General features: G+C 40.2%; 1 protein-coding gene across 1 annotated transcript; it reads left to right on the top strand.

Moving 5' to 3' along the window:
* The first annotated feature begins 12,414 nt into the window (after positions 1–12,414).
* GKN2 (gastrokine 2) lies at positions 12,415–20,545 on the top strand. The gene is made up of 6 exons (XM_040224133.1): positions 12,415–12,426; positions 15,083–15,136; positions 15,571–15,708; positions 17,920–18,030; positions 18,757–18,913; positions 20,463–20,545. Exons 1-6 carry the CDS (start codon positions 12,415–12,417, stop codon positions 20,543–20,545), a joined length of 555 nt encoding a protein of 184 aa, XP_040080067.1.
* The last annotated feature ends 830 nt before the right edge of the window (positions 20,546–21,375 follow it).

Below are 21,375 nucleotides of genomic sequence, written 5' to 3'. Positions count from 1 at the left end.
AGGAGAGGCTTCCCTGGTGGCTCAAACAGTAAAGAATCTGCCTGCAGTGCAAGAGAACCAAATTCAATCCCTGGGTCAGGAAGATCCCCTGGAGAAGGAGATGGCAACCCACTCCAGTATTCTTGCCTGGAGAATTCCATGGACAGAGGAGCCTGGCAGGCTACAGTCCACAAGGTCACAAAGAGTCAGACACGATTGAGCGACTAACACACACTGAAAGGAGATGTTCAAGCTAGAAGATAAAAGATGCACAATATTTATTCATTTCTGATTTTTGGAGCCAGCTAGATAGGTGCTGCCTTGCACTGGCTATGGGAACACAGCAAGGGAGTCTTGGGAGATGGTGTGACCCCAGTGCCCAAGGTCAGTGTGGGGCAAACCAGCCGCTGCAAAAATAAAGGCTCCTCTGCCCACAGAGCTCAATGCTGGGCCATGCCAAGAACAAGGCCCTGTTTTATCTCACAGCACACACACCCAGGACCTCACGTCACCCCACACCCTCTATGTCCAGCTGGGTGGAAGCTTTCTTTGTGTGGATCAAACAGGGGTGTGATATGAGTGCAATATGGTCAGACCACAGATCCGGAGGAACTTTCAGAGCTGTTCTGCATAAATCAGTTTTCTATTTCCCTTCTCTTTCTCTGAGTGAAAGGGATATTTACTTACAGGGCAAATTTTCATCATTAAATATCCTCATTCAAGATTCTTGCTCTGGTGTAGGTACGTAGAGGGGCTGCCCTCAACACCTAGGAAGCCAGAAGGAATCTCATCTTCCCTTTCCTTCTCCCCCATTTTCTGATATTTGGGACTCAGCTGGCCTTTAATCCCTGTGACTTCACACTATACTTTCTTTGCTGGAGAGGGGAATCCCCTTCATGCCAAGATTCTGTCTCAGTCTCTCTGCCTCTTGCTGAACACCAGTCTGTGATGGTCCCACATCAGATGGTTGATTGTGAGATCTGAGCATCCTTCATCACCTGGAGGTGGGGAGTGGAGGGGACTTCTGCCCCCCTCCCACAATCTTGGTTTACCAGTTTGCGTCTAAGACTCTAATAACAGTCCCTGTGATTACAGTTCCCAGGGCTTTTAACCATGATGTACTCCTATTGAATCTTCCATATGTATTTCTGGCCAGGAATGACACATCTGAAAAAATAGCAATAGGAACATGTAGAATAGCATGTTAATAATTATTGCTAGAAAGCTTCCAATTCCAGAAAATCCATACTTATTACATAGTTGTTTTTTTGTATAGGAGAGAAATTTTTTTCAAATTACAGCGGCTTGGAGGAAGCTCTTTCTTATGGCATCACAGAGCCTTCTCTTTTTGTTATTTCCTCTAGGACCATTGCCTGCCAAAATCTATATAATGCTGCCTTTCTGTTGCTGCCTGTATGTCTTCCCATTCACATCTGCCAAACCTCTGGATCCCCTCAGAGACAACCAGTGATACATTATGATTCCAATCCGTCGCTAACCTTGAGCGTTAGAGCATTGTGAACAGGATTTGAAAACATCTTGCTAAAAGAAGGTCTCCTGAGTGATGACATCATTTCTATAAAATATATGAAAGTAGAGATAAAGGGAATATTGATTAATAACTTCATTTTTCGTCACTATAAAGAGTAATCAAATCAAAGTACTTTTATTCTGAAAAGGAGTTGGAAAAAATACACCTACTTGAGGAATAGAAACAAAGTGATAATAACGTGCTGCTTTATAATTATTTACAGGTAATTCAGAAGTAATAGCACATTCCTTGTTGATTGCTCATATTGAAGCAATTTAGAGAAAGTGGTGTGAAAGCTCATGCTGATGGTATGTTCCTTCAGCCATAGCAGTCAGGCCTGGAAAGGATCAAAGTGAACACTGGAAGATGAAAATCAGATTCTAAGAGATGAGAACCAAAAGTAGCACAGCTGTGAGGGTCACACCTGGAGCCCAGGTTTTGTGAGGACCCCATGTCCCCTACACTGAACTATCCCCATGACTTCCCTGGCAGAAGAGGCCACAGTGAAGGACTTGCCCTAAGACTGAACAGTGAAACATGATTTTGTGGATCATTGAATGTTCTGCAGAGTGACTGATCTAAACTGGTTTCCTTTTCTGCATCCCAGATAGAAAATACACACATGTGTGTAATCTGTTCATGTCTGGAAGCACATATCCTCAGAGGAAGAAGCTGGATACTCAGAGGTGCTTCAGGGAATACTGAGCTCCATGTTTATTCAATTATGTACTCATTCTACCCACAACCCCAGTCTCCAGTTCCTGGAAATGCTTAATAGAGTGTATCCATTGGGATTTATTCTGGAATGTATTTTTTCTTCAGGGGTCCAACTGCATTTAAACAAAGACTCAATGCCCCTCATCCAGCCTGGGAAGTTTTTTCATTTGCTGCTCAGACCTACAATTCTTTGCTCATCTTCTCATATTGAAAAGTAATCAATTAACCATGTTAATTAATCATGTTAATTAACCAGCTAAGGCAATGAGCTAGTTAAACACAAGTGCCATAGAAGATTCAAAAATATGAAACAAGTGCTCACACTCCAAGATCCTGAAATCTGTCCAAGGGCAGGATTGGTTTTTTGGACATGTGATCACTGTAGTACCCATGCAGGACTCATGCTCAGAAAAGGGCCCCAAACTTAACGTTTTGGAGTGGCCAACTTGAAATTCTTGTTAATTATATTTCTGAATTTGTGTTTTGTAAGCAGAGTCCAACGGGGCAATGCAGCATGCCCTGGGGGCTTGGATTTGTGGCTCGTGGGTCGTCCCTATTCCTGCTTCTCCCCAACTTCCTGGATGGTCTCTCCACTGACCATTCCTCTACCTCTACTGTGGAGTCTGGGTGCAGATGCAGACATGAACAAGGTCAGACACGTACACCTGCATGCTGAGGCATAGTGAGGGGCCCCGGGTGCCTCTGAGGATTTGCAGTTACTTCCAACTATCACCATGCCTGAGAGACTGTGACATTAACTATCAATCAAAGACACCATCAAAGGTTGAGAGAAAGAGAGAAACTATGGAAGAAAGGAAAAAGCTTTTTTTTTTCTTTTTTAAAAATTTATTTATTTATTTTAACTGGAGGCTAATTACTTTACAATATTGCAGTGGTTTTCTGTTTCTTGAGCAAGAGGTACCATATTTTTATTTTGCCCTTGGCTTCACAGATTACGTATCTGGCTCTGTAAGGAGACAAGACACACACATAACATGGATATATCAAAGTAAAGCAAGAGGAAGGTTCTGGGAGGCTTTGAGCTTATCCAAGGTCACATGGCAGTTAAAAATGGAATAATCATTTTATGAAACTCGGAAGACTATATTCTTTTCTTTTATGCCTTGCAGTTTTTCCAAATGAGCAGTAGAGACAAAACATTCAGAGGAGTGTGTACTCTTTAAGCTGGAATAGTTATGGAAGCTTCATGCAGAAGATGGACCTTTGGTCAAGTCCTGTGGGGCAGTCTGGATCTAGACACCTAGGAACCAAGTGTCAGCCTAGGGGAGCAGCAGAGCCAGGTGGTGTGAACTGGGGGAGTTCCGTGGCTGTGAGAATCACCTTACAACGTTAATGCTCTCAGATTTCTCTTTATAGTTATGAAATCTCCCATTTAATTGCATTTCAATAGAGAAAAGTTGAGTCAGAATTATTCTGCTTATCAAGAACTGACAATTTGCTACACACTAAGCTCGAGATATTCTAGGGATTTAATCCTCACTGATAGCCATGTGAAAATTCCCTTTCTCCCTGGGCTCTGAGCTCAGGTATGTCAACCTCATACTTCCCTGAATGTGTGAAGGCTCTTTTCTCTTTGCCACACCTATAAGTTCCTTGCACTCCTCCCAGAAAAATAATATTTTAGTTGGTGTTAATTTCCATGGGTGTTTCTCTAAAAAAGTAATCATTCATTTTTTAAAATAATTAACACACCTTTAAATTTGATTTGCTCTCTTCATATAGGTTCATATTCAAGGGGGTATCTAAATAGATATATATATTTTAGAAATGTAGATACTATTTATTGTGTAGAATTTCATGGCTCACCCTAAAATAAATCAAAGAATTGACTCCTTTATCATGCTGTTATTGCCCACTTTATCTTGGATAATTTTTTTTGAAGGCTGCTTTATCTAAAATTATGGTATGTATTTCTTTACTCCTTTACTTTAAACTGTATTTTAATATATAATCTGTGTCTTTATATTTAAAGTGAGTTTCTTGAACATAATATATAGTTGAGTCTTGATTTTCTGATCCACTTTGACAATCTCTTTTTTACTTGGTGTATTTAGATCATTCATATTTAAAGTAATTATTGAAATAGTTGGATTAATATCTAATATATTTGAAACTATTTTGTGTTTGTCGCATTTTTTTCTTTCCCTTTTTTTAACCTTCTTCATTTTTTAAACAGTTTTTTTAAAAGATAAGTTTTAAGTTGGCATTAAAATTGAGTGGAATTCCTGTATCCTCCTTGCCCTTACACATGCATAGCCTCCCTCAGCAACACTGAAACGAAGGGTACATTACAATTGATGAACCTATACTGACACATCATTACCACCCAAATCCATAGTTTGCATTATATTTGAACATCTATCTATCAGATCAATTAAGAAAAAGGAAAAAGATTTACTTTTACCTTCTTTATTCCTTCTCTGATTGTCTTAGGCATTCAGACTTGGTGGTTTGTAAACAATACATATTTATTTCTCATAGTTCTAGAGGCTCATAAGTCCAACAGATTCATAATCTGTGAGAGCCCACTTCCTCTATGAGGGCCATCTTCTTACTGAGAGGCTCTGCAACTTGTCAAAGGTCACATGGCAGCTAAAAAATGGAACGATGTTTTCATGAAATCCAGGAGCTTGTACTTTTCTTTTGTGCCTTGTAGCCTCTTCAAATGAGCAATGTAGACAAAACATTCAGAGGAGTGTGAGTTCTTTAAGCTGGAGTAATTACAGAGGCTTCACCCAGAAAATGGAACTTTTTTTTTTTTACCGTATACTCGCTAAAAGAAGTAAATGGTTTCTTATTAAATTACTGATTTGCAATTTCTTCATAAATAACAAGACTGAATGTGCATTATGAATAATAAATAGTGACCATAATATTAGCTAACATTTATTAAGAACCTACTATGTCTGCTACTCTACTATGTGCTTTAAAGGTGTGCCCTCGTTTAATCTTCATGGTACCCCTGTGAGGAGATGTTTTCATTACGCTTCCTTTACAGATGAAGATATCGAGGCACAGAGAGATTAAATAACTTGGCAAAGAACACTCAGTGAGTAGCTGGAACACCTAGACAATTCAGATTCAAGTAAGACATGTCAGAAGCTGTAACTCAAAGCACCTCCTATTGTTTTGTTCCCTCTAACCATGTCTTTGGCCATTAAAGACATGTTCCATGTGATCATTTTATAACCTGTGGATCTGTAAAATGTTTCATAAGTTGAGACTAAATCTACATCTGTGACTCAATTTCTGTTTTGTAAATAGGTCCATTTGTACTCTTTTTTAAGATTCCCTATTTAAGCAATACCATATGACCCTTGCCTTTCTCTGTTGGACTTACATCACTCAACAGGGCAATCTCTAGGTCCTGTACATGTCGCTGCAAATTACTTGTGTTTCTTTTCTGATACTTAACATCTACTATATATTTCTTGATTATTATTTTTTAATTGAAGTATAGTTGACTTACAATATTGTGTTAGTTTCAAATGTACAACAAAGTGTTTCATATATATACATACATATATACATATACATACTGAGTGTAGTTCCCTGTGCTATATAGTAGGTCATTGTTCATTATCTATTTTATATATAACAGTGTGCATAACATCTACTATATTTTAAGTTATTTATGTTTATGATAGCAAGCTATGAGAACAGATACTGATCAGGTCTGATTTATTCTTCTATCCATTTCAGAATATTTATCTGGTGACTTTCATAAGGGAGACTGTCATTAAGAACAGAAGAAAGAAGAGAAATAAAAGAAGGAAGGAAAGAAGAAAGAGAGACAAAATAGATAAAGGTAATATGAAAAGAAAATAGCATGGTGAAAGGTGGGGAGTCTAAAATATGGAGGGAAAGGACAGGAAAGTAAAGTTGAGTGTCTTCTGTGGCAATTGACTACATAAACATCTCTCTGTCTCTATAACCACATCTTCTCTTCTTCATTTCAAATATCACTTCATTGGAATGCAAAAGTTGGAAGTCAAGAGACACCTGGAGTAACAGGCAAGTTTGGCCTTGGAGTAAAAAATGTAGAGCAAAGGCTAACAGAGTTTTGCCAAGAGAATGCACTGGTCAAGGCAAACACCCTCTTCCAACAACACAAGAGACAACTCTATACATGGACATCACCAGATGGTCAATACCAAAATCAAGACAAAAAGAACGTGCTCAGTCATGTCTGACTCTTTGTGACCCCATGGATTGTGGCCTGCCAGGCTCCTCTGTCCATGGGTGTTCTCCAGGCAGGAATGCTGGAGTGGGTTGCCATTCCCTTCTCCGGGGAGTCTTCCTGGCCTGCGGATTGAACCCAGGTCTTTTGGATTGCAGACAGATTCTTTACCACTGCACCACCTGGGATGCCTACATGTAAAAAGATCTGAGAGACTAGCTCTGTGGATAGAGGAGATGTAAATAAAGGGAGATGATGAGGTACATAAGACTAAGATGAACATATTGTTAATAGCTGAAACTATAATCTAGCCCTGAATTTTATGGAAGGGCTCTTCTGTGAAAGAAAAGGAGGTCTATGCTTTAAGGACTATTTGGGGCATGGGTGGGCTCCCTGGTGGTTTAGATGCTAAGGAGTCTGCCTGTGGTTTGGGAGGCCTGGGTTTGATCCCTGGGTCAGGCAATCCCCTTGAGAGGGGAGTGGCTGCTGGCTCTAGTGTTCTTGCCTGGAGAATTCCCTGGACAGGGCCTGGAGGCTGCAGTCCATGGGGTTACAGATAGTTGGACATGACTGAGTGACTGAGCATGCATGAACACATACAGTCTATAAAAATTTATACAAAAGGGTGACTCTAACTTTAAGCATTTTTTCATGACTGGAACATGCATATCAGACTCACTAATGACAGCTTTATTTGTTCAAGAGGGTCCAAAATGTGAAGGGGACAATGAACAATCACCTCCCTTTCTATTTCTAAGGTGCTTTGTACTTTTCCAGCATGTTTGTACTCTGTAAATTGTTGATTAATAATCATTCATTAATAATAATGTCTAACCCTCTTGCACACACACACACACAAATCACTTCATTTCAAATACCACTCACTCATACCACTTAAGAAATTTAGTTTGCAATGAGACTATAATAGTGAGTTAAATGCCAAGCTAACAGTCTTCAATTTTAGCCTACAGTTGCTGGAGGATTTTAGAAAGTCTTTGAACACAAGAGTGACTTAAGCAATATGGTGCCTTTAAGTCTTGAATTAATTGGTTTTGAGGAGAGAACAATGGAAAGTCTGGAAACAAGAAGACAATTTTGGCCTTTTTTCTTATGCCCAAAGACTGGCTTCCTCTTTTTGGCACAGAGCTAAGCTTCATTTTCCTCACATCTAGATATGAACTGTGGCTGGTCCTTACTAATGGATAATGAATGGATGTGGTCATTTTCATTCTGAAGTAGCTAAAAGAAGATGTGTTTTCATCATGCTGTTGATCTAAACTCTCAACTGCTGGTTTGTTGATGCCAGGATAACCATGAAACTACATTTCAAGATGGGGAAGCTATATAAGAAAGAAGCTGGAAGCTATAAGTCATCCATTGGAGGAGAGCCGTTGTCCATGAAGTCATCTGTATTGAACTTTATGTGAATGAGAAATAAAAGTTTATGTTGTCAAATCATTGAGATTTAGGTGTTTCTTGTTATAGCAGCTAGTGTAGCAATTCTGGTTACTTAAAGTCATTGTGCCAGGGACAGTGTGTGGTGGTGAGAATGAGGAAATGGAGTTTGAGCTCATAGATTAAAAAGAAAGACACAAATGGGCAAGGCATTACAAAGGAAAAATGGCAGAAAAAGCAAGGATAACCTCAAGGTGAGCTTGAACACCTGGGGGAAATTGTCAGCAGAAATAACATTGTCCAGAAAAAAAGCTGCTTTGAGGGAAAGAATGTAGCAACTTTTGTTTTAGATGTATTGAGTCTCATATATTATAGTATATCCAAACGTAAATGCCTGGCAAGTTAAAAAAAAAAAAAGAGTTACAGAATTATGTTCATGTGTGTGTGTGTGTAAGAGAGTGAAAGAAAAATTGCAAAAATAAGGGATGTAAGTGTCTTAAAAAAGGTAATAGTTAAAATAAGCTCAAACTTATGTAAGGAAAACTAACAAAATCCGTAAGGGAGTGGATTTACTTTGAACAATAAAATAGCAAGAAAAAATCTTATCTTTGCCACTAACTGTATCTATATATGACCTTGGCCAAGTTTCTTAACCTATTTGAATCCTATTTTCCTCAGGAGGGGTTTGGGCAGGATTGAAACAGCTCTTTCAATTAGAATCACCCAGGGAAGTTTAAGAGTCCACGTGGCTGGGCCCCTTTTTGGACCCACTGAAGATGTGTCCAAGGTGTGGGTAAGGCCAGCAGGAGACTCTTCCGTGTCGGCAACTTCACACACTCAGTGGGGAGCTAGGCAGCTGAGTCTTGGATTTTATTTATAATAGCTTTTATAAGTACAGTGTCTCATTCACCCTATTTAAAAGTTTTACCCTTGAATCGTGGGTTAGGCCTATTTCCAAGTCTATCTTTTTGTCAAGAAACTTTATGGAATCAGAAGACTCTTTGGTAATGCCTCCATCTCAGAAAGGCAAGAAGTTACACTTAGCACCCAATCAGAGAGGACAGACAGTGCCTGTTACTAATGTGGACTCTGGTGACATAATGTGATATCAGATTGTGCTCTGACCCCCACTTGCATCCTTAAAAGTTGAGTTCTCTACAGTGTGGAGATGCCTTAAAAAACTGGAAATAAAACTGCCTTATGACCCAGCAATCCCACTGCTGGGCATACACACCGAGGAAACCAGCATTGAAAGAGACACGTGTACCCCAATGTTCATCGCAGCACTGTTTATAATAGCCAGGACATGGAAGCAACCTAGATGTCCATCAGCAGATGAATGGATAAGAAAGCTGTGGTACATATAGACAATGGAGTATTACTCAACCATTAAAAAGAATACATTTGAATCAGTTCTAATGAGGTGGATGAAACTGGAGCCGATTATACAGAGTGAAGTAAGCCAGAAAGAAAAACACCAATACAGTATACTAACACATATATATGGAATTTAGAAAGATGGTAACGATAATCCTGTATGAGAGACAGTAAAAGAGACACAGATGTATAGAGCAGACTTTTGGACTCTGTGGGAGAGGGAGAGGGTGGGATGATTTGGGAGAATGGCATTGAAACATGTATAATATCATGTAAGAAACGAATTGCCAGTCTAGGTTCAATGCAGGATACAGGATGCTTGGGGCTGGTGCACTGGGATGACCCAGAGAGATGGTATGGGGAGGGGGGTTCAGGATTGGGAACTCATGTACACCCATGGCAGATTTATGTTGATGCATGGCAAAACCAATACAGTATTGTAAAGTAAAAGAAAGTAAAATTTTTTTGAAAAATTGAGTTCTCTGCACCTTAGTTTTCTTATTTGTAAAATGAAACATGTTTAGAAAGTAACCCGTAGGATTATTGTGAGGACCAAATGAATTAATATATGCAAAGTTCTTAGGAAGTGATAGAACATATTAGGTGCTCTATTACTACTAAAGTGAGTGTTAGTCATGGCTGACTCTTTGTGACCCCACGGACTGTAGACTGTCAGGCACCTCGGTCCATGTGATTTCCCAGGCAAGAATACTGGAATGGGTTGCCATTTCCTACTCCAGGGCATCTTCCCAACCCAGGGATTGAATAGGTGTCTCCTGCATTGCAGACAGATTCTTAACCATCCTTAGCCACCAGGGAAGCCCCTATTAATGCTAACTATGACACCACTCTTATGGCAGAAAGTGAAGAGGAACTCAAAAGCCTCTTGATGAAAGTGAAAGAGGAGAGTGAAAAAGTTGGCTTAAAGCTCAACATTCAGAAAACAAAGATCATGGCATCTGGTCCCATCACTTCATGGGATGGGGAAACGGTGGAAACAGTGTCAGACTTTATTTTTGGGGGCTCCAAAATCACTGCAGCTGGTGATTGCAGCCATGAAATTAAAAGACGCTTACTCCTTGGAAGAAAAGTTATGACCAACCTAGATAGCATATTCAAAAGCAGACACATTACTTTGCCAACAAAGGTCTGTCTAGTCAAGGCTATGGTTTTTCCAGTAGTCGTGTATGGATGTGAGGGTTGGACTGTGAAGAAAGCTGAGTGCCGCAGACTGATGCTTTTGAACTGTGGTGTTGGAGAAGACTCTTGAGAGTCCCTTGGACTGCAAGGAGATCCAACCAGTCCTTTCTGGAGGAGATCAACCCTGGGATTTCTTTGGAAGGAATGATGCTAAAGCTGAAACTCCAATACTTTGGCCTCCTCATGCGAAGAGTTGACTCATTGGAAAAGACTTTGATGCTGGGAGGGATTGAGGGCAGGAGGAGAAGGGGGTGACAGAGGATGAGATGGCTGGATGGCATCATCGACTCGATGGACGTGAGTCTGAGTGAACTCTGGGAGATGGTGATGGATAGGGAGGCCTGGCGTGCTGCAATTCATGGAGTCACAAAGAGTTAGACACGACTGAGTGACTGAACTGAACTGAACTGAACTGAACTGAACTGATTGTCATTATTAGACATACAGACTCAGAACTCTTGAGGGGAAAGGGGACACATAAAAGGGTAGAGTGTAATACCTCTAATTCTAATATCTATTGTTTGATTTTAGGGGGGATTTTGGAGCCAGATATGGGAGAAAATTGCAGATGTACTATAACCCTTCTTGCTGTTGCTCTCTTAGAAAGATTAAATGAAAAGCCCATTTTACATCCAATGCAGTTAAACAGCCAAGGCAGGGGAATTCCAAAGAACTAGGTAACTCCCAAATTGCCCAAATGTCTGCTTTTTAAAAGCTCAAGTTTTAAATAGTTACTGGGTAAGAAGTCATTCCAGCTCTAGAACAAGAACATCATTTACATTTTTTCTTTGCTTACTGTAGTAATTTCCCATATTGAACAATTCTGCCATTTACAGGTGCTATTTGCTTTTGTATTTTCCCACATTTGAGTTCAAGATCCCACCCTAATACTAGCTAGCCATTTCTAATTGTAGAATTATAAAAATTACTTGCATTAGTCTTTATTCTCTCTAAGTTTTTAGTCTGAGAATTTCTCAGTGTATATCAAGATAGCAAGAACTATATAGGTCATAGTTGTGATGGAGTTTTCAGTTCAGTTCAGTTCAGTCGCTCAGTCGTGTCCGACTCTTTGCGACCCCATGAATCGCAGCACATCAGGCCTCCCTGTCCATCACCAACTCCTGGAGTTCACTCAGACTCGTGTCCATCGAGTCAGTGATACCATCCAACCATCTCACCCTTGGTCGTCCCCTTCTCCTCCTGCCCCCAATCCCTCCCAGCATCAGAGTTTTTTCCAATGAGTCAACTCTTCGCATGAGGTGGCCAAAGTACTGGAGCTTCAGCTTTAGCATCATTCCTTCCAAAGAAATCCCAGGGTTGATCTCCTTCAGAATGGACTGGTTGGATCTCCTTGCAGTCCAAGGGACTCTCAATGTTTAAACATAAAAAATTGGTTAATGCTGGTAATTGGGCAGAAAGATCTCTGAGACTTGTTCTTCATGGATTTCTGGAAATTGGCACCAACTCTGAAGGAGAGGAGAAAAAAAGTCATAAGATGGCTTTTTCTTACGACATGTCCCCAGACAATACCCTCAGCTCTAGTCTCATATCCAACTCTTGGATGGAAAAATTCAACAAGCAGGGCAGGGATGAAATGACACTGAGTGGGGCTGAACTAATATCTTAAGGGTGGACTTTACCATCAGGTGAGATTTAGGAATATAGTATTAGATATAGATGACCATGAGATGTTTGTGTAGAACAAGGATCTTGCAATGTTTTTAAAGGGTGGACATTGAAATCACAAATGCAACAGAGAGTAGATAAGTGGCGATATTTACAGAGTGACCAAGTAGCGAATTTTCACTATTGAGTAATGAACTTCTCTGATATTATGTTATGTAGTTGGGTCTTAATCCTGATAAAGGAGTTTGCTGGGGTGTGGCATTGATAAGAACATGGCCTTTTTCAAAGTGATCCTTCTGGACAGAGATTTCCGCACCTGAAATCCAATATAAAGATAGAAATTGCACTGGGCAGCCTCACTTGCTCCAGCAGATTCTTTTCAGGCAAAATGAAAATCCTTGTGAGTATTTGTGCTTCTTTATACTCTTATGGTAACTGCTTGCAGAGAATGTTCACATCCAATATGTGTTGGTTTTCAGGGGTCTTAGACAAATACTGCATGCTTCTAAGTTTCTTGATTGAATTAATGCTGTCTTTGGCAGGAATAATGTCAAATATTAATTAGTCCATATTTATTTGTCCTTTGTTTCTTGAGATGTTTACTATGAAAATACAAAGAAAAAATGGGAAATATCTAGGGAATTTTAATTTGTAATATTTTAATAATAATTCCTTATTGTGAAATTTGGAGGGAATATAGGCATTTTAGGATAACTATATTTAACGTCTAAAAGGGAAATAGTGATTTGAAAATAATAATATCAGGGACTTTCCTGGTGGTCAAGTAGTTAAGGCTCTGTGCTTCCGCTGCAAGGGGCACAAATTCAATCCTTGGTTGGGGAACTAAGATCCTGCATGCCATGAGGTATGGTCAAAAGTAATAATAATAATATCGATAATAAAAAAATCTGCCGTTTCCCAAGTGCATGCTAGGCCTTATGCTGAACATTCACATGAATCACTTCATCTATTCACTGCGACAAGTATATGTGTGCTATGCTCATTAGCTTCTGTTGTGTCTGAACCTTATGCGACCCTATGGACCACAGCCTGCCAGGCTCCTCTGTCCTTGAGATTCTGCCTGCAAGAATACTGGAGAGGGTTTCTTACTCTAGGGGGTCTTCCTGACCCAGGTATTAAACCTGTGTCTCCTGCATTTCCTGCATTGCAGGCAGATTCCTTACTGCTGAGCCACTGGGAAAGCCACTGAACTGAGTAGTATTGCCCCATTCTACAGGTGAGGAGATTGAGGCACAGAGGAATATGACTGCCCCAGACCAGGAAATGTGGGGTTTAGTCTTGAAATCGATCCGTCTTAGGCCCCACAAACAGAAGCAGTCATGGCAGAGCAACCCTGCTGTGACCACCCCAACTGATCCCGGCCCTGATCCCAGTCTCCCATGGCTTCACAGGGCAATGCTCCATAGACAGTGAACTATGTTCTATTGCAGCATGGAGCCCCTTCCCCTCAGCCTCTACCCCTTATTCTCACTGAGTTGTTGAAAGAGAGAGTAATATAAGTACCTCCCCATAAGCTGTTAAACACTGTCAATTTAGTGAGTTCCTTCTCCCAAGATCTCTTGATTTTCCGAGAGAGATCTAACCCCCGAATGCACACCCGGGACCATGATGTATGAATCACATTGTTGGGTGGGTGGCTATTTGGGGGCAGGGGACATTTCTTGACTCTTTAATCATTCCACTAAGGTGCTCAGCCCTCCACCCATCTAACTCAAGCTTCTGTATTTGACCCATTAAACAGAACACGTAGGAGTGTCAGAGGTTACTAGAGCTGGCCTTGGAGCCCAGGTTTTCCGTATGCAAGTAGACAGGTTGGACATCTGCGCTTAGGTCCATGTTAGACATTCTACCCACAGTCACCAGGACAGAAATATTAATGAGATACAAAGGGAAGTAGGAAAACCTCACTGCTGCTGCTGCTGCTAAGTCGCTTCAGTCGTGTCCGACTCTGTAGGACCCCATAGATGGCAGCCCACCAGGCTACCCAGTCCCTGGGATTCTCCAGGCAAGAACACTGGAGTGCGTTGCCATTTCCTTCTCCAATGATTGAAAGTGAAAAGTGAAAGTGAAGTCGCTCAGTCATGTCTGACTCTTCGCGACCCCATGGACTGCAGCCCACCAGGCTCCTCCGTCCATGGGATTTTCCAGGCAAGAGTACTGGAGTGGGTTGCCATTGCCTTCTCTGAAACCTCACTGACAGGTACTAAAAACATTTGCCTTCCTGAAGAGTCTCTCCATCAGCAGTCTCAATGACAGTGCAGTACCCTGTGATGTTCAGAACAGGGAACACAAAACCAGGATCAGCATATTGAATGAGACCCTTGTACAATTGCAGCAAGATGTCAGCAGTGCCTCTGGGTCAGTCTCACATTCTGCTGGCCTAACACTTGTCTGATGGCATCACTAATGGGAATGTGGACCTTTTCTCTGATGTCAGCTTCAGAAGTTATTTGTGCCTCCATGATCTGATTTTCATAGTTTCCCTTAGGGAATATACATAGGTACCCTTATCACCCATGAATCTATTTTAAATCTGTCTTACTCTCTTTATCTCAAGGAATTAAATACTTTTTTAAACCGAAAAACACAACTTGATGCCTGACTACTAAAGCCAGTGTGAATATCTTCAGGGTCTTCCTCTTAGTAAAATGAGCCCTTTCTTACTGCTCATCTCTCTCAAGTATTTTTAAAAAATTTATTACTATTATTATTATTATTACTTTTAACACCCAAAAGCATCTTGTATTTCCCTGAAGTATTTTTCTGGCATATTCTTTCTAGAAGGTTGTGTTGTTGGGAAGGGTCAGGAATTTGGTAACAAAGGGAGAACTAATCTGAAAATTAGAAAAAACTCACCAAATGCCTGTCAAATGAATGAGTGTTGGCACATTTTCGAAATGGACTGTTGACCATCCAGGACCTCCCACCAGTGTCTTCAGTATGTTTTCTGAGATATCTGTGCTTGTTGTGTCCTGTATCACCCCACTCCAAATGACAGCCCTATTATGAATGGATGTGACTGGTCTGTTTTCCAGGTGGTATTTCTGGTGGCACTGGCCGTCTTTGGGACACGATCTTTGGGAAATGAGGTGAGTGAGTTCACTATAGATATTATATCCTAGAGATATTGGGAGAGGAAAAAGAAGATACAAGATAATCTGAAGGACAGTGGAGAGTCTACATGACCCACGTGTGGGATGAAATCCAAGAAATAACCAATAACAGAAACAATGAGGCTATTTCTTCCAATCACAATACCTTAAAAACATAACCCATTGCTTTAAAATGTGGGCAGTTTCATTCCTCACGTGATGTCATTGCTTTGCTCATATATAATACAGTGAACTAAGAGGAAGACCTTTGTATTCTTATTTTAGCATGGGCTTTTGGTCTGGGATGCCAGTGGCAACATCTCAATGTTCAGTCTCTTTTTCAAAGCAATAGAAGGCTTTACTTTGCCTGGAGGGTTGCCTTTCAAATGCACATGATTTGTGAAAATACCATTATGTCTTTGTCAATCTAGATTTATAACATCATCAGCCCAACCGACAAAGGTGGCCAAATTCAGGAGACGATGACAATTGACGATGAAAAAAATGCTGCCATCATTAACATCCATGCAGGATCATGCTCCTCTACCACCATTTTTGACTATAAACATGTAAGCAGCAATGTTTTATATTCTTCAAGAATGGACTTCTACAGGGTGGAGGGACAACCATTTATCATGCATTTGAATTCCAGGATCTATCCTTGTAATTCTTTCAGAATTTCCTTACTTCTTTTCCCATTTCTAATTTAAAAATTGATGAGACAGGAAATATACAAATTTGTTTGATTTTTTCAGGTAGGAAGCATGGTTATGCTGGCTCATTACAGGCTCAGAAAGTGCCTAGAAGAGTGACTAAAACCAGGGCAAGGCCTGGCACACAGGCTCTCAAAAATGTTTGTCAAATGTGTGAGTGAAGTAGGGCTTCTTCTAATACAAAAAATTCTGCAGAAAGAGAGCAATCATGAAACAAGCAGTCACAAAATAGCAGAAATCCTGAACAACTACATATTTAACTATGTACATAGGATATGAAATAAATTATACTTTTGGAAGAATTAAAGCATGTTAACTTAAAAATATTATGCTATTTCCAAGTTTCAATTGCTGGAATTAACAATAAATCTCAGAAACCTGCTCAAAAAACCTATTCCATCCTTGATTCATTCGTTTATGTTTTTGTTTTCCATTTGTTCCACTGGGTGACAAACCTGCTTTTATCTATGGAGAGAGATATGCACTGTGGATATAAGTAGTCCATAATCTATGGCACTGGGCATTTGAACTTGCTTTTCTTGTAGAAACCTCCTCCCTGCCTCTGTCCCACTGTTATTGGGAGTTCCATGACACATTTGAAAGCATCAAGTCTTAGTTTTCAAGGAGTTGTGCTGAAATTCTTTTTAAGCAGATGTCAGGGAAATCTCAAAAGTATCTTTAAAAAGTAGCATGGTGAGAAGTTGGTATAAGCCTCTCCACTATCATCAGGCTTGGCTTCAGTTGATTTTTGGATTTTAGGAACTGGAAATTAGTGAGAAATAAAAACTAGGGACTAGAAAGATTTGCATTATATACAATCTTATATGCTGAATAATTATTTGGAACTATGCAGAGAAAATTCCACTCCAGATGAATATTCCAGAAGGTTCCTTTTGGCTCCAAGTTCTTCACGTTCCATTGTTCTTCCAATCCCAACTTCCTCCATTCCATCCTTATGCAGCCAGCTTGGGTTTGAGGTGGAGAAAAGATGAAGAGAGGTGAAGAGGGGAGAGGAGAGTCAATGAAACATGTATATGTGGAGCATGAGGGTGGTGTGGATACGTTGAGGAGATCTTCTAAAGCAGTACTGTCCAGTGGAAATTTCTGCAATGGTAGAAATGCTCTGTATCTGCATTTTCCAATAGGGAAGCTACTAATCACTTGTGGTTACAGAGCACTTGAAATATGTGATGGAGGAAGTACACTTTAAATTTTATTTAATTTGACTTTAAATGTAAATGGAAACTCGTGGCTGGTAATTAACATATTTGAAAGCTCAGGTTGAAAGAATACCGTTCAGTTCAGTCGCTCAGTTGTGTCCGACTTTTTGCGACCCCATGAATCGCAGCACGCCAGGCCTCCCTGTCCATCACCATCTCCCAGAGTTCGCTCAGACTCACGTTCATCAAGTCCGTGATGCCATCCAGCCATCTCATCCTCTGTCATCCCCTTCTCCTCCTGCCCCCAATCCCTCCCAGCATCAGAGTCTTTTCCAATGAGTCAACTCTTCGCATGAGGTGGCCAAAGTACTGGAGTTTCAGCTTTAGCATCATTCCTTCCAAAGAAATCCCAGGGCTGATCTCCTTTAGAATGGACTGGTTGGATCTCTTTGCAGTCCAAGGGACTCTCAAGAGTCTTCTCCAACACCACAGTTCAAAAGCATCAATTCTTCGGCGCTCAGCCTTCTTCACAGTCCAACTCTCACATCCATACATGACCACTGGAAAAACCATAGCCTTGAATACCGTATTTACTCCAAATTGAGGAAGCAGCAGAACAAAATCAATAGAGAAAGACAAAGAACAATTTCTCCTTAACCTTTCAAACCCCAAACTGCAAAACCAAAACATGAAGAGTGAGAGACACATCAAGAGTTTACACAAATTTAGAGATAGAAATGACAAGTGAAAAAGTGAAATGACGAGGTAAAAGAAGTCAAATGGATAGAATAGGTTGCAGCTTGAAAATCTTACTGTGCATGTTTGAAGCTTTCCTGAAGGGTTATACTCACTAGGTTCAGAACCCAGGGAACTGGGAGGAGCAGTAACTGTGCTCTTGCTGCTTCAGGGCTACATTGCGCTCAGGCTGCTCTCCAGAAGAGCCTGCTATATCCTGAAGATGGACCACAAAGCCATCCCCGCTCTGGACCAACTCAAACGGTACATCTTTGAGAGAAAGGTAATTCTGGGGTAGCCTTAAGTATTCCCTGTTCTTGAGCCAGAGAATATGGGGTCCATGGAGAAATGAAGAGGGTAAGGGATAAGGATACGGTACTCTCCACTTTAAAGCATTTTCGTATTCATTGATTTTAGAGCAGGAATACATCTCTTATCTTGAGTTCCACTATGCAGCCCCCAGTTATAAGAACTTATAATACAAAGGCTGCCTCTGCTCAGCCCTAGATATGTGTCCTCAGGCAAACCACTTACTTCCTTAGAAAGTAAAAATAACAATTAAAAATTTAAAAACCTGTCATAAATGCCGGTGTCTTTGTAGAAAGGACTATCTGCTCTTTTCTTAAAACAAGGCTTTAGGAAGTAATGATTGGAAGGAAAAATAAGTGAAGTTGTAATATCCAATAACACAATGGTGCCAGTAAATACAATATAGTGAGAATAAGCAAACATTGTGTGATGCTATGAACCTGAGGTTTAATTCTCCTTTTGTGTCTTCTCTTTGGGCACAGGATTCACCCTCTCTAGGTTTCATTGTCGTTAGCTGCAAAATAACATTGATAATAATGAGGCTTCTCTACAGACCAAGCAGTCAGAAGCGATGATGTCTTAAGATCCCTGACCACCTTCTATTCAATAATTTGAAAGAGAAAAAGTCATAATTTAGAATAAGGTACACCATATTATATCCATTTATTTCATCTTATTCCACTCTGTCGTACTGATCTAGGCTTTGAACAGCATGTTCTCTGACAAATATATCTGGGTCAAGTACAACCCACTGAAGTCTCTGATCACAAATGTGAATTGGTTCCTGTTTGGATCACCCATCAGGCAGCTTTGCGAACATGTCCCCTTATATCAGGGGGAAGTGGCTGATAAGACACGTAAGTACCAATAAATCATTCCTTCACCAAATATTTTCTGACTGCTCCAATATGTCAGGCACTCTGTTAAGTGCTGTGTGTGATACAAATAAACATGAAACATGATTCAATTTGGTTTATTGGGGGAATTAAATATCTTTCTTATGTGGAAATGCTTCTAAATTTTGGGGGAGACACAGAAATGAGTAAAACTCTGCCCCTAAGGAACACATGATCTGGTGGAGAAGTTAATTCATTAAGATAGAGGATGGAATAAAAAAAGATTCCTTTGGGACCAAGGAAAAACTACTGGATTCTCTAAAGTATAGTATGGGGCTTCCTTGGTGGCTCAGCGGTAAAGAATCCACCTGGAATGCAGGAGACACAGGACATGTGTGTTTGATCCACAGGTTGGGAAGATTCCTTTGGAGTAGGAAATGGCAACCCACTTCAGTATTCTTGCCTGGGAAAATCCCATGGACAGAGGAACCTGGCGGGCTACAGCCCATAGGGTTGCCAGGGGTCAGACACGACTGAGCAACTGAACACAAAGTACAGCATGGTAACTCTGGTTAAAATATGGTATTGTATACTTGAAAGTTGCTGACAGTAGAGATTAAGAATTTCTACCACACAAACACAAAAGGGTTAACTATGTAAAGTGATGGTTGTGCTATTTTGACATTCTATAATGTATCTGTGTATCAAATGATCATATTGTACACTTTGGTGGTGGTTTAGTCACTAAGTCGTGTCTGACTCTTTGTAACCCAATATACCGTAGCCCGCCAGGCTCCTGAGTCCACGGGATTTTCCAGGCAAGAATACTGGAGTGGGTAGCCATTTCCTTCTCAGGGGTATCTTCCTGACCCAGGGATCAAACTTGAGTTTCCTGCATTGAAGGTGGTTTGTTTACCACTGGGCCACCAGGGGAGCCCCAATATATTGTATATCTTAAATATATACAAATATATTTGTGAAGTGTTTCTCAAAAAAGTTAAAGAGCAATCAGAATTTAGGATAAGATTGGTCCAAAAAAAAGCAGGTAAAGTGGACTGACAGACGGGGAGTAAAAACTCTGATTTATCCAGTTAACATATGTCCTGGTATTTTTACACAAAATTGCTAAATATGCCCAAGTATTAAGAATGGCCAGAGTGAAAGAGAGGCTGGATCACAGACAGTGAAGGCAACAAGAAAAATTCCTCAGAGTAGTGGGAGGTAGATAAAGAAGAAAAGAATTGGCATTTTATTACTTTTTATTGCCCAGGTGTTAAGATATTTTTCTTTTAATAAGGTCATTAGTACTTATAAGTAAAGGCACACTGGCATACCCTCAATGCAGAATGTCACGGCATCAGCTGAGCTACAGAGTACTTCCAGGAATTGTTAGTCTTATTTCAACTAATATATGATTATTCTTTACAAATATAGCTGAAATCTTGGGCAACATGAAATTACATGTACAACCCCTTGTCAAGACATTTACAAAAGGGCACTGGTTTGCTAAATTAAATCTAATTTGCTAACGTCTTAATTCTCTTTCTTTCTAAAATTTCCCCGTTTTCAGATAATACTGGTGCTGGAGTCTGTGCAAAGGCTGGGCTCCTGGGCATCTTGGGAATTTCCGTCTGTGCAGATGTTCATGTGTAAGGCATTCAGCTCACTGGTTTCATCTTTTTAAAGAAATACACCCTTGGTTTCCACTCAACAGCCAATTTAAAATCTTTTTCAATGCCCCAACTAATTTGGAGATTCACTAGTAAAACATGACTGGTATATTTATAGATATCTGAGTGTTTGTTTTTGTAAACCACAAAGGGAAGCCAAACGATGTTTACATCAATATATGAAAGAAATTGCCAGGATTTCAAATAAAGTGCATAGTGTGAAAATTCCCAGATAATATAGGTGAGTTACATACAGGCTGGTCAGTTATGTGCAAGTCTCCATTTCTGCATCTGTCATTTAGACCAGCTGTCCATTTCTCCATTCAACACACTGAGGTAGCTTAGGTAGAGCAGGGACTCAGGTAACAGTAACTTCCACCTAATGAGAGGGATAGTTTATTTATACCCTTTAAAGACAACTTGACTGATCAGATGATGCAAATTTTATATATAAAATTTATGTTATCAAGTATACCTTCTGACAAAGTCCCCAGCTTTGAGGGCCATTTATATAGCTTTTAGTCCATCAGATTAGTAGACTCAACTCTAATAAACACTATCATGACATATTTCATCCCAGAGTGTGGAGAGAGAGAGGGAGAAAACACCCATCACCTAGAGAGAGATGCATATTCCTGAAAAGTTTTACAGGAGTGAGGAATTGACTGGGAATATCAAGTCAATGTAGGAGGAAAACAATTTCTAACATTTCAAATAAATTGCAAAAGGTGGGCAAATTTCAAGCTCATATAATTAATTCTCATATGGACTGGTCAGTGAATGCAAGTTCAGAACAAAGAGGAACTTCTTTAG

Source organism: Oryx dammah, unplaced genomic scaffold (assembly GCF_014754425.2).
Source record: "Oryx dammah isolate SB20612 unplaced genomic scaffold, SCBI_Odam_1.1 HiC_scaffold_25, whole genome shotgun sequence".
Classification (NCBI taxonomy): Eukaryota; Metazoa; Chordata; class Mammalia; order Artiodactyla; family Bovidae; genus Oryx; species Oryx dammah.
The sequence above is the reverse complement of the archived record's forward strand: the minus strand, read 5'-3'. Positions and strand labels throughout refer to the sequence as shown.